This window comes from Apteryx mantelli, chromosome 3, assembly GCF_036417845.1.
Source record: "Apteryx mantelli isolate bAptMan1 chromosome 3, bAptMan1.hap1, whole genome shotgun sequence".
Lineage (NCBI taxonomy): Eukaryota > Metazoa > Chordata > Aves > Apterygiformes > Apterygidae > Apteryx > Apteryx mantelli.
In genome coordinates, this window is record NC_089980.1 from 119,597,952 (window position 1) to 119,609,635 (window position 11,684).

Here is an 11,684-nt window from a genome sequence, read left to right on the forward strand (position 1 = left end):
GGCAATAGCAGCAGCTTGGACCTCCAGAGTCGGGGCTCTACAGAAGGGCTGCGCTGTGCATTATAACACAACATATAGGCACCCCATCCCAGAGCACTCACAAAGGCTACCTTAACCCCTGGTCAAAGGAAGGAGAACATGAGGCTTCTTCAGGGAGTGATTGAAAGCACCAAGACACAGGAGCCTGTTCTCTGCTACTCATTAGACGGCTTCTCTCCCCTTGGGCTGTAGGAGGTTAGCCTCCATAGGCTAAGGGCAGCCTCTGTGAACAAGTCCCAGTGAGCTCCAGGATCCCTGAGCAATGTGCCACGGCAGTACCCCAGCACTTGTTTAAAGCTAGCACAGTCTTTCATTGCTGTGTTGTAATGTATCATGTAGACATTCATGCTGGACAATACATCAGAGGTAAATAAATAGTCAAGTGGGGAGGAAAGAATGAGGAGCGTGGATGAAGACTCTAAGCATGACTGCATAAGAAAATAAATGCAGAAGCTATAGGTTGTTGCTAGCCTCACTGTTCATTCACCTGGACCAAAAAAGACCATATTTTCCTACACTTTGCCTCATTTTTTCAGACAGGCACTGCTTCCCTCACAGCTTGAGTATGGCTGCTCTGAGGTCTGGGTTGGAGTCCTTGCAGTTCAGCAACTCTTGCAGCACAGTTAGTCTCCTTTCAAAGGGTCTGCCTCTCTGATCTTACAGGAGCTTGGAATTATTCTCTCCCTGGAGTGAAGAATAGGGAAGCATGGGAGAATAGTCTTTATGCAAAATCAGAAATAGAATATTGTCACTATCCAAATTGTGAAGCACAGATCAAGAAGCTTTGGCTTACAGAAGGACTTAAAAGTCCTCACTGAGATTGCAGAGCCCTGCCAGGTTAGTCACTGGCCAGCCATTGGGCAACACCCTGGTGTTCAAGAGACCTAAATTAGCATGGCAGACAGCACGTTGCGAGGGGAGGATGAGCACAGAGCACAAACACAACGTGGCTCCTCCTCTAGCGCTGGAGATCAGCACTATATGGTATTGAGGAGTGCTTGGAAGCAAAGAGTCATGGGGGATAAATATTCTGAACAAATACTTATTGCTTGAGAGCCAGATCTTGGAGAGGGCTGGACTTGATGAGCAAGGTGTATAGGTCTGATTGTTTAATTCCTATGTTCCTAAAATTTTCAAAGTCACAGAGCAAACAACAGAACCCAAGATGTACCAACTCAAGACATCTATAGGAGGCCCATGTTTAAACCCCTCTACCTAACTGCAGTGGTGGAAGGAGGTGTCTCTCTGCAGCTGAGGGTGAGACACCCCTTTCCATCAGCATTTCCTTTCAGTGAGCCCCAGATCTCACTTGTAGGCACTTACAGCATACACAGGACTAGGTGCCTGATGTAGATGTTATTAGTTCTATTCACTGGCTGTGAAATGGCTTAGCATTAAAATATCCAGCTTCCCTGAGTGAACCCTCCACCAATGATACTCGCACCAGGGCACATAAAAAAAGGAGGGCAGGGTCATCGATTCTGTCAGCCCTCTGTTTGCTCCCTAACTTTATAAAAAGCCCACTGATCATCCATTGCCTCCTTTGAGTTCAGTTGCAGAAAACAAGGCCACAGCACTCTCAAGCTGGTCATGAGAAACAGAGGTATGTCACTTGTATGTGCCAGGAAAAGTTTGGGTTAATGTGAAAAGTGATACATAGGTACCAAAAAGCTATTTTAAAACCTCTCAATTCAACACCACTTCACCTACTTTTTTTTTTTTTTTTAATCTAATTCTGGAGGGGTTGAAGTATTCTTCTTGTCCGAGTTAATGCTGCCAACATGGTGTTGCTGGTACTACTTACATAAATTTTAATACTACATCAATGCACCAAGATTCTCCACTAGCTGCAGTAAAACAGGCTCATGTTTTTGGACAAAAAAGCACTGATTTCACTTCTCACTTTTAGAGCTGTGGAAAACAAAACAAAAAAAATGCAGAAAACGGCCATGAAAATAAACTGCATTTTTCATCTGAAAGAACTGTATGTTCTTGCTCCTTCCCCTCCACCCTCCAGAATAAGTGTTTACTATTAATATTAATGGTTTTTCTGTCCAGCTGTTTCTTCTGTAATCTCCCATATAATCTCTTCACAGCTGTAGAATACAAGCCCCGAATTGCCTTTTTCCACAGCTGACAAAAATACTTTTCGAGAGCAAAGCTTTCAACCTTTCAAAGACACCCAAGCCATAAAGGGCATGTATTTAAGAGTGCTCATAGTGAGACCCCCACAGCCACTGCCACCTTGCAGCAGCAGAATGCATTGTGCTATGAAAATGATGAACGATCTGCAGCAGTGTTATCATGTGTTATTCTTGACAGCCAAGAGATGGGTGCTGTGCCAGGTGTATATGTTCCTCCACTGAGACAACAAAACAAGGCGGTTCAGTTTTGCTTCCGAGGTCACATTGTTGAATGCAATTGCTATGGGCAGCTCCTTTACTATTTATCCCCTCATCACTGCCTCCAAACTGTAAATCTTTCCTGAGTAGACTGCATTACCTGTTCTCTCCTTCTAGTAGCTCCCCCACTCTGCCATGGGATGACTGCTGTAAATGGAGTTCTTAAGATCTCACTTCACTACTTCCACTGCTCTTTTTTGCAGAGAGAGCAAGAAAGAGCAAATCAAAACAGAAGGGCCCATAGGAGAACTAGGAGAAATGACCAGTCTCCCGTCGACTTCTGTTAAAAAGGAAAATAAAAGCAGAGAGAAGATAAATTAGACTGGATACCAGGGACTAATACCTGCACTAAGGGAAAGCAGTCATTTTACTTTCCATTCTGAAATACAATTTTGGGGGGCATATAAGTCAAAGGAATAAATCTTGCTGCAGGCAGTAACTATCATTTATTCCTGTAGTTTGTCTTTGAAAAATCCCAGAAGGTCATATTGGGAACAGGATGCCCCAGCATGTGGGGGGCGGTGCAAAAGACAAAAGGATACTCAAGTGCTTTTACCATGGAAGTTGAGGGCAGCACACAAATCCCTGATGCTGCGAGGCAAATGGAGACACAGCACAACATCCACACCAACCTGCCTGATGAAGTGTGTGTGACTACGGTTAGGTTTCATATTTGCTAATAACACTGATTGTAACCCTGATTTTCCTCCAGGTTTATTAACCACTGCACAAGAGCTAATACAGGCAGAAGTGAGCTCTGTGTGAGCTTGCATTTTGCAAGCTTGGGTTGTGCCTGCACCCTACTTCCACAAATTGAGCCTAGCACTAGCAGAATGAGCATCAGGTATCTCTCTAGCTCTGTCTTTATGTATCTTGCAACCTAAGATGGTAAGGCAGGAAATATATACTTTTTTTACTCACCATTTCCAAATTTTATCTTAAAAGCTAGCACAATTTCACTTCAAAACAGCAAATCTGTTTTCAGAAACACTTTTAAAGAATTAAAACATTTACAAATCATTGTAAGTAATGCTGCCACAAAATGATGACAATACTGCCTCCTGCTGAAGACAGGATATTCTTCCACCCATAGTGGAAGAACAGTGGGCAAGTTCAATCAATCTAATGCGCCCGCTACCTTATAAAGATTTCCATCAGCTCCAATTTCAACCTTTTTTAGATTCATCTTCATTTTGAAAGCTGCAAAATAGGAGTTGGTATTAATTGCATACAGCTTAAATTGCCACACAAGCTATAGTCAGTGAAAAATCTGTGTTCTCACCACCAATTAAATGTTGGAGCAAGTGACTATCTGCCCTGCTGACATACTTTGTCATTGTAAAAAGCAAATTCATAGTCAAAAACACCACTTCTGTGTCCATTGCTAAGGGGCAGCACATACTGTGTAACTGCAAAGCATCCACTGAAAACCTCAAGCAACTGAACCAGCAAATTTAACAATTTTCCATTTTACAGCTAAAGAAACTGAGGCACACAGTAAACGATTGGTCCAGTGTTACAGAACAAGCCAGTAGTGGAACAAGGAATAAAAGCTGATTAATAGCAACACTGTTGTTGAACGTGTCCTTAATTAACATTAAGACAAGAAAAAAAAGAAAAAAAACCACATGCACCTAAGACAAAGTAATTTTATTAATAACTCAAAAGAGCAAATATCTGCATTTTACTGCAAGAAAACCACAGTTTTGCGTACCAGGGCAGAACTAGGGAAGCTGCATACTAAAATGCCGATTATGCAAATTTATCTTGAGAACATTTTTAGACAAAAATGAAGGAGGGTTTATTTTCTTTAATTAAAAACAGAATCCTACATACTTCATTAGCATGGATTCAGAACAGAATGAATATTAATGTAGCCCACCTCTCCCAATTCTACCTGCCAGAAATATCAAGAAAAAAAGGATAGAAAATGGATTCTTGAGCAGTATAAATGCAACCAGCTAATGTAACTGCAAGGTTGCTATCATCTTTGAAATGTCATAGAGATGAGGAGAAATCTTAGTAACTGGAAAAAGGCAGATGTTACATCCATCTTCAAAAAAGGTGAGAAGGAGGAACTACAGGCTGGTCAGCCTCACTTCAGTCACCAGGAAAATTATGAAGAAAATGTTCACAGAAGCCATTCCAGGCACATGAAATACAAGAAGGTGACTGGGAACAGCCAGCACCAATTTACTGAAGGCAGATTGTGCCTGACCATCCTGACTGCCACCTAGGAAGAAACAACTGGCTCTGTGGAGGAGGGGAAACAGTGAATGTCATTTACCTTGACTTTAGCAAGGCTTTCAACACAGATTCCCATAGCAGTCTTGTAGCCAGACTGGAGACAGACTGCAAGGTGTTGAAAAACTGCTGGACCATCAGGCTCAAATTAGTCAGTGGTTCAAGTCTAACTGTAATCTGGTTATGAGCAACGTTCCTCAGCGATCAAAACTAGGGCCAATAATGTTTAACATCTTCATTAGCTGGACTGGGGATAGTCCAGGTAAGGATATTGATTTGTCTCGCCTGGAGAAGAGAAGGGTAAGAGGGGATCTAACTGCAGTCTACCACTAGAGGAAAGGATATTAGAGAACACAGAGCCAGACTCTTCTCGGGCATTCAATGAAAGGGCGAGAGGCAACAACCACAAGTTGCAACAAGGGAGTTCACATTGAGCATAAAGAAAAAATTTTTTGCCCATGACAATGGTTAAGCACTGAAATGGGTACCCACAGAAACTGTGAAACCTCCACCATTGCAGATTTTCAAAACTCAACTAGACAAGGCCTTGAGGAACCTAATCAAACTTTGAAGTTGCCCCTACACTGAGCAGTTGATTGAACTAAATGACCTCCAGGTGACCTTTCAACCTAAATTTTTCTATGATTCTGTGATTCTAAGAGTATATGCAAGTGTAAATAGTGAAAAACCACCATTTACATTTATTCTGATAGAGCTTCAGGCTGTTTCACCTATCAGGTTTCAGAGACCTTTACTGTGCTTGTTCAGTCAAAAACTTCATATACTGTTTCCTAGCAGGAAAATGATCAGCTGGCCGGTTGTATGCTGTCCAGACTGGTTCTCCAACAAATAGCCTCATTGCCTTCACGTAATTCTGTCAAAGAACAAGAAGGCACAAGTAATGTAAGAAAGAGCTCCTTTCTACAGGATCTTAATTCCGAAGTTAAGAGTTTCATTTGCACTTCTGTAGCAATTTTCAAAAGCATTTCAAGATGGACTGACAGCTCCACATGTTCCAGAGAATTGTACCACTATGCTGTTTTCCAGCTCCCAGCTACTGCAGTGGGAGATGTTGCAACTAAGCAGTGCTATATTGCATCGCAAACCATAGTGCCTCCCAGCAGGGCAAGGAGAGTGCTTCTGTTTCAAAGAAAGGAAAAAAACAGTCTTGTGCAAATCATTTTGCACTAAATCCACAATACTGAGCAATGTGGAATCTAATTCCTAGCTGCTTAGTTATACAATGGCATTCACAACACCTAAGGTCGCTACACAATGCTTGAGGAATATCACAAGCCTCAGAGTGGGAGCCATAAAAGCTGAATGGGAAATGCATAAACCAGCCAACAAATAATGCTGCGGAAAGTGGTAAGTCTTCAGACTTCAAAAGCAAGAAGAGCCCCTACTGACAGCTTATCGGGTCAGAAAGTGCAGCTGTGGAAGCAGAAAAGGGAATTTTACATCCTGGAGAAGTGCTCTGACTACTGAGTTATAGGGAACTCTCTTTTCTTCTGTTAACTACATTGCAAGTTTAGGCCCTACCTGTTTTGCAAACACTACTAAGTGCTTATCTTGCATCTAGGTGTTCTGCAATGTCAGGAATAAAGTTAGGCACCTAAAGAACTTAACTGAAGGGTCTAAAAGTACATAAAGAACTTAAGTGGGAACTTGAAGACAGCATTTCTGGACTAAAGTCCTTGAAAAGGACATTTAAGACGTCTTGTTGAGGTCTCAATCCATACCCATACCCAACTCTTGACCCATATCCCCTTGTATTTTGTCCACATAAAGAAAAAGCCTTAAAAATTAGCAACTGTAGCTGATTCACTGTGAATCTCTAATTGCAGACATTAAAAGTTGGGCTTTCCTTTCCTACATACACAGTATCTGCTACTCAGGCAGCTGATTCAATACTATACCACATACAAGGCTATGCCAGAGATGGGGTTTTGCTACACAAAGAGACAACAGTACAAATTCCCCCCACTTTCCAGGGCTGAGGCTGAGATTACAAACATAGGCACACAGACCATAACTATGTGTGCAATCTCACAACCCCATGGCCAAAAATACCCTCCTAAAGCAGGTCACTTACTGTGAAGGCAACATTCAGCCTAGCATCTCCTAGCTGCAAGTAGCAGTTCTGGACCCTTAAATCATTCTTTCCCTGAAGGTGATTAGCACTCATGAAAAATGCCACTGCTGCACACAGATATGTTCTGTTTATCCCCACAAGAGAAGATCAACAAGGCAACACAGAAGGATCCATCTCTCCACCTCAGTGAAAAGTAGCGGCAACTGTGTGAGGGACAGCCGCAGGGCTTGGCACACCATGTTCACATCAGATACACTACAGGTATCACGTGGCAATGACCTGCAGTTAAAGCTGATGAGCTGAAGCTACATTTGTGACCTAGAGATGAAAGGTTCAGATGCTATGAATTATTTAGTATTTTTCATATTCCTTTTTCATATTTTATACAGTTTGCTAATGAACTGCAAGTCTCATGGCATGCAGTTACTAATATGAAATATATTCACATATATTTGTCATCAAAACTTACTGTAATCTATAATAACATACATTCTCATCCAGTGTAAATCGGTGATATATGCCAGCAGGGAGGGTTATCATGTCTCCTTTTTCCATGGAAATCCGGATCCACTTGTCATCCTTGTCTCGAACATCAAAATAGCCAGATCCATCTAAGATGTAGCGAATTTCATCGTCTAGGTGCAAATGTTCTTCATAAAATGTTTTTATCTAGGGATAGTAAATGTCTCTTAAAATTGTTGAAGACAGGAAAAAACTCTAAAGAAATCTAGTAGAAACATTTGGCAAAGCGGACAAAAACAGAGGCTTTTAAACAGTAACTGCATAGTTATTTAACTAACGGATGTTAACGTAGTTAAAGTGGCCAGTCTGGTCAGACCAGTCACTGGTCAGACCTGAGTCCAGACCCAGTCTCAGGACACTTCTAATGATATTGCTGTACTTCCTTTGGAAGATATCACTGACAAGAAACAGAAGATATGGCTGCACATAACCACACTCTGAGTCACAGTAATGCTCAAACCCATTTCAGAGAGGAAAGGGCAAAGCTTCCCGCCACAGGATTTGGTCCCTGCAGTTAAGCTGGACCATTCTGTGCCCTTTTTTCCCTGAAATGCAAAAATAAGATAGAGGAAGAAATTATTGCTTTTTTTTACGCTTGTTGAGGGTTGAACTAGCTCCACAAGCTACCATACCTCATTTTCTATATCAAAAAGTAATTATTGCCAAACATGGCCCACCTACTGCATTATGTAAACAATATATCATTCATATATCAACCATCAACATACTAAGACCAGAGTCCCAACTCCAGGCTCTTCCTTCTTAGACAGCAGCAGCAACACTCTCTCTCCTGGAATGAAGAATTCTTCAAACATTTTACAACACAAAACAAAACATGCTTTAAAGGTTCAACAAGTAGAGACCTGAGCTAGTAAGTCCACACAGAATAGTGCAATGCTGCATAGTATCACTGCTTAGGTCTGGATGCTGCTTAGCCACACTAGTTCAGGCATCCCTGAAACGTACTTCTCAACCCTTACTGTTTCAGCATGGCAAAATGAGCAAAAGTCTGTATGCCCTGCCAAAGAAGGCCTATCCTCATATCAGGTAGAGGCCATCCAGGCAACCCAAGTTCCCATCTAATTCACCTTATCAAAAACTTTAAACCAGTATAATACAATGAGATTTCAAAAAAAGAAAAAAATAATAAATGGACAAATATTTAATGAAAATATGGTGAAATACCACTGCTAATCCCCTGAGTTACTGTATTCAAGTCACACTTGCATACCCACATCCTGAGACAGGGAGGAGAAAGTTCCTTCTGGAATGCTTATCTGAGAACCTGACAGCGTTCATATTCTTCTGTTTTGAAACAGGCAGGATATCAACTTCCCAAGTTAAAAAAAAAATTCTTGCTAAAGGAAGGTGTCCCTCATATTCCATGATGTTAACATATACTTTGAAAAGATGCATTTTGCAAGCAGTCAGACTCTAAGGTGTTCTTCGGTTTATGGATTTTTCAGCCTTCAGAGCCCACAGCTGGCAACAGCTTACCTTCACCCAGATGAGGCTTTCAGAGGATAGGTCAGGATTTGCAGGGTTCTATTTGTAGCTATCTTAGTTTCAACATGACACATAGTTAAGGAAACTATCCTAAAAATCTTTGAAGGCAATCTATGAAAGCAAAAGGCCTATCCTCTCCTATTTTAAAAATAATAGCAAAACTGCCTTTTGAAAGATAAAGACATCAGTACAGGATGTATTTTAAACATGGAAATAATCTCAGCTCTGAAGAGCAGGGTCTATGCATACATGTAAGAAGCTGGCTGCACACTCTAGTGGTTGACTTCAGAGCTCAAATCCTCATCCAAAAGCAGTGACTTGCGTACCTTTTCTTCATAATTTGGAAGCTTGTCTTTTTGTATAGTTATTATATCCATCCAAGAATAGTTTTCTGCTTTCCGAATCTCCTTCAGACATGGATCAGTCTCATAGTTATCAGCATCCAGCTAAAGAATAGGCAGGAAAAAGAATGTATTCAGTGTTTAAGACAATTCAAGACACTAATGTGGAAAAGACTAAGCTATCAAGAGTGTCAAAGGAGAGGCAAATAACTCAAATGGGTAGTTAAGTTAGCTCTCTATAGGTATACAGGCCATGTACCTATTTCCAAGACAGAAAGGTCAACACATTAGTGTGTAAATATCATATGTCAAATGATATACTGGATACTAATAAATCCAGCAGAGTTGCTCTCTGGTTATCACGTAGTCTAAAGAGAAAATCAAGAATGATAAAAAACTGACTTTTCAAAATCAGCATGGACTTCCCAGAAGGACTTACTGTTGAAGAAAATTAACCTTGTCTTTACACACTGCTCCTACAGTCTGTTTATCATTCAAAAGCCAAATTCATTAGATTTAACTATATCCTGTACTCCTCATAAGGAAATCATCTGAAAGTCCTTCCTGTTGCTGCTGCATCCCAGTTTCTTAAGTTCGGAAACACTAGCAGAAACGTATGTGATTTGCACCAGTTACTTTCACTACTGCTTTTTCATTTGGCATGACATGCTTCCAAGAACACAAATTTATTGTGGTATGGAAAACAGCAGAAACATGACAGCAATAAACAAGATTAAATTAAGAGGTGACAACTCTGGGATCTTCATTAGTTACTTCAGAACTTCATTAAATTGTTTTGGATACAACTAATTTTCTTTGCTCAGTACTTATGGTGCCACAACCCTGAAGGTGGAAGAGATGCTAATAACACAGAAAAATGAAAGGTTATCTAAGGTTAGATTATCTATCTTGCATAAGATTTTCAATTGTTTATTAACCCTTGCAACATGCCCTTACCTTACACAGAAAATAACACACTTCCAAGACTTAAGTCTCACCAGCAACATATGTCACAATCCCCTAAAGATACTCTCAAGATTCTCTATTATCAGTTTTGCTACACTCCAGCAAGCGCAGGAGATATGACTACAGGGGAAAGAAATCAAGAGTCCCTAATGAATATATTTTACAGTTTGATTAGTAGCCTGTGCCAGAAATTCTCCATCAAGCAGCTCTTCCCTCTGAACCGCCCTTAAAAGGACTCTTTCTCATAAATGCAAAAATGCGACACAGTCTGACCAGGCTTGTGTTTCCTTTTAGAAAATCCTGTGGAAGAAGATCAGGGTTACTTGCTAACTATGCCACACACATAAACCTGCTGAGAATTTTTCATTCGTCTCCACTGATCTCATCCAGCATCTCTAAATTCAAAATCATAATCACAACCCTCCCAGACATTTCCTGTGCTTCCCAGGAGGCCTAAGGGTCCTCTGTTGCCCCTGCGCCATTTCTGGGAACACCAACATGGAAAACGTGGAGGGAGGAGGCTGCGGCCACAGAAACGCGGCTCGCATCACCCTCATCTCTGCCGTCAGTTAGAATTAAAAACCCACCCAGCACGATACAGCACGATTCCTCTTTTGAGTACGCTTTGCACCTTTCAGTTGTTTTTAAAAACACTGGTAATTTTTTTTAATCTTCCAACAGGCTGAGGCCCGGCTGCGCTAGGCCCAGGCCCGCCTTCCCCGCGCCCGCAGCGCCTCACGGGGCGGCCGGGAGGGAGGCCGGACGGGCCCGCGGACAGGCCTGCTCCGGGCCCGCGGCACCGGCCGACGCGGCAGCTTTCCGGCGCCGGGGAAGGCGGCCGGGCCCACGCGGGGGGGGGCTCGCCGCCGGCGCCGCCTGGCTGGGGTGCAGCGGGGCGGCAGGCCGAGCCGCCAGGCCCGTCTCTCCGCGGGGAGGCGGCGGCGGCGGCGGCTGGGCGCCCCTGCGCGCCGCTTACTTTGCGGTAGCGGACGCCGAGCTCGCGCAGCTGCTGCAGGGCGACGGCGCGGTTGGGCTGCAGCCTGTGCGGCGCCCGCTGGTCCGCCGGGGACTCGTCCATGTACCAGGCCTCCACCATGGCGAGGGCGGCCCCGGCCCCGGCCCCGGCCCCGGCCCGCCCCCGCGCCGATACAAACAGCCGCAGCGCCACAGGCGCGGCCCAGGCGGCCCAGAGCTTTCACCGCTTCAGGTGCTCGCGTAGCGCGGGAGGGCAGCCAGCGCTACGGGACCGGAGACTGCTTTCTTTCAGTTTTCCTTCAGTTTTCAGCAGAGCTTCTGCCAGCTCTACACGGCATACCATGTTCAGCATGCTTTGAGCAGAGGCAGGTTTTTTTGTTTTTTTGTTTTTTTAATGTTCCTGGTGCCAGAAACTGAAAGAAGAGATGAAAAAATGTTTAAGAAAAGTCATTTGTGTTTGAGGCAGCGGTGTTAGTTTTTATACTTAAGTTTAGGGATGGCATGGTAAGATAAAATAAAAAAGATGCTAGAGGCAAACTTGCTTAAAAAAATAAATAAAAATTTTTACTTGGCACCTTTACCATCATACCTAAG

General features: G+C 42.8%; 1 protein-coding gene across 1 annotated transcript; it reads right to left on the minus strand.

The window, feature by feature from the left end:
* Nucleotides 1–4,076: 4,076 nt before the first annotated feature.
* On the minus strand, nucleotides 4,077–11,243 carry ADI1 (acireductone dioxygenase 1). The gene is made up of 4 exons (XM_067294261.1): nucleotides 11,092–11,243; nucleotides 9,135–9,254; nucleotides 7,270–7,449; nucleotides 4,077–5,559 (listed from the first exon to the last, which is right to left on the minus strand). The coding sequence occupies exons 1-4, from the start codon at nucleotides 11,209–11,211 to the stop codon at nucleotides 5,437–5,439; spliced, it is 543 nt and encodes a 180-aa protein (XP_067150362.1). The 5' UTR covers nucleotides 11,212–11,243; the 3' UTR covers nucleotides 4,077–5,436.
* Between the last annotated feature and the right edge of the window lie 441 nt (nucleotides 11,244–11,684).

Excerpts from the sequence above, each read along its gene's own strand:
- ADI1 (XM_067294261.1), bottom strand. The coding sequence starts at position 11,211 with ATGGTGGAGGCCTGGTACATGGACGAGTCCCCGGCGGACCAGCGGGCG. Across the intron at positions 7,450-9,134 it reads TTCCAAATTATGAAGAAAAG|ATAAAAACATTTTATGAAGA; the intron begins GTACGCAAGTCA and ends TACTATCCCTAG. Across the intron at positions 5,560-7,269 it reads GATTTACACTGGATGAGAAT|AATTACGTGAAGGCAATGAG; the intron begins GTATGTTATTAT and ends GTTCTTTGACAG.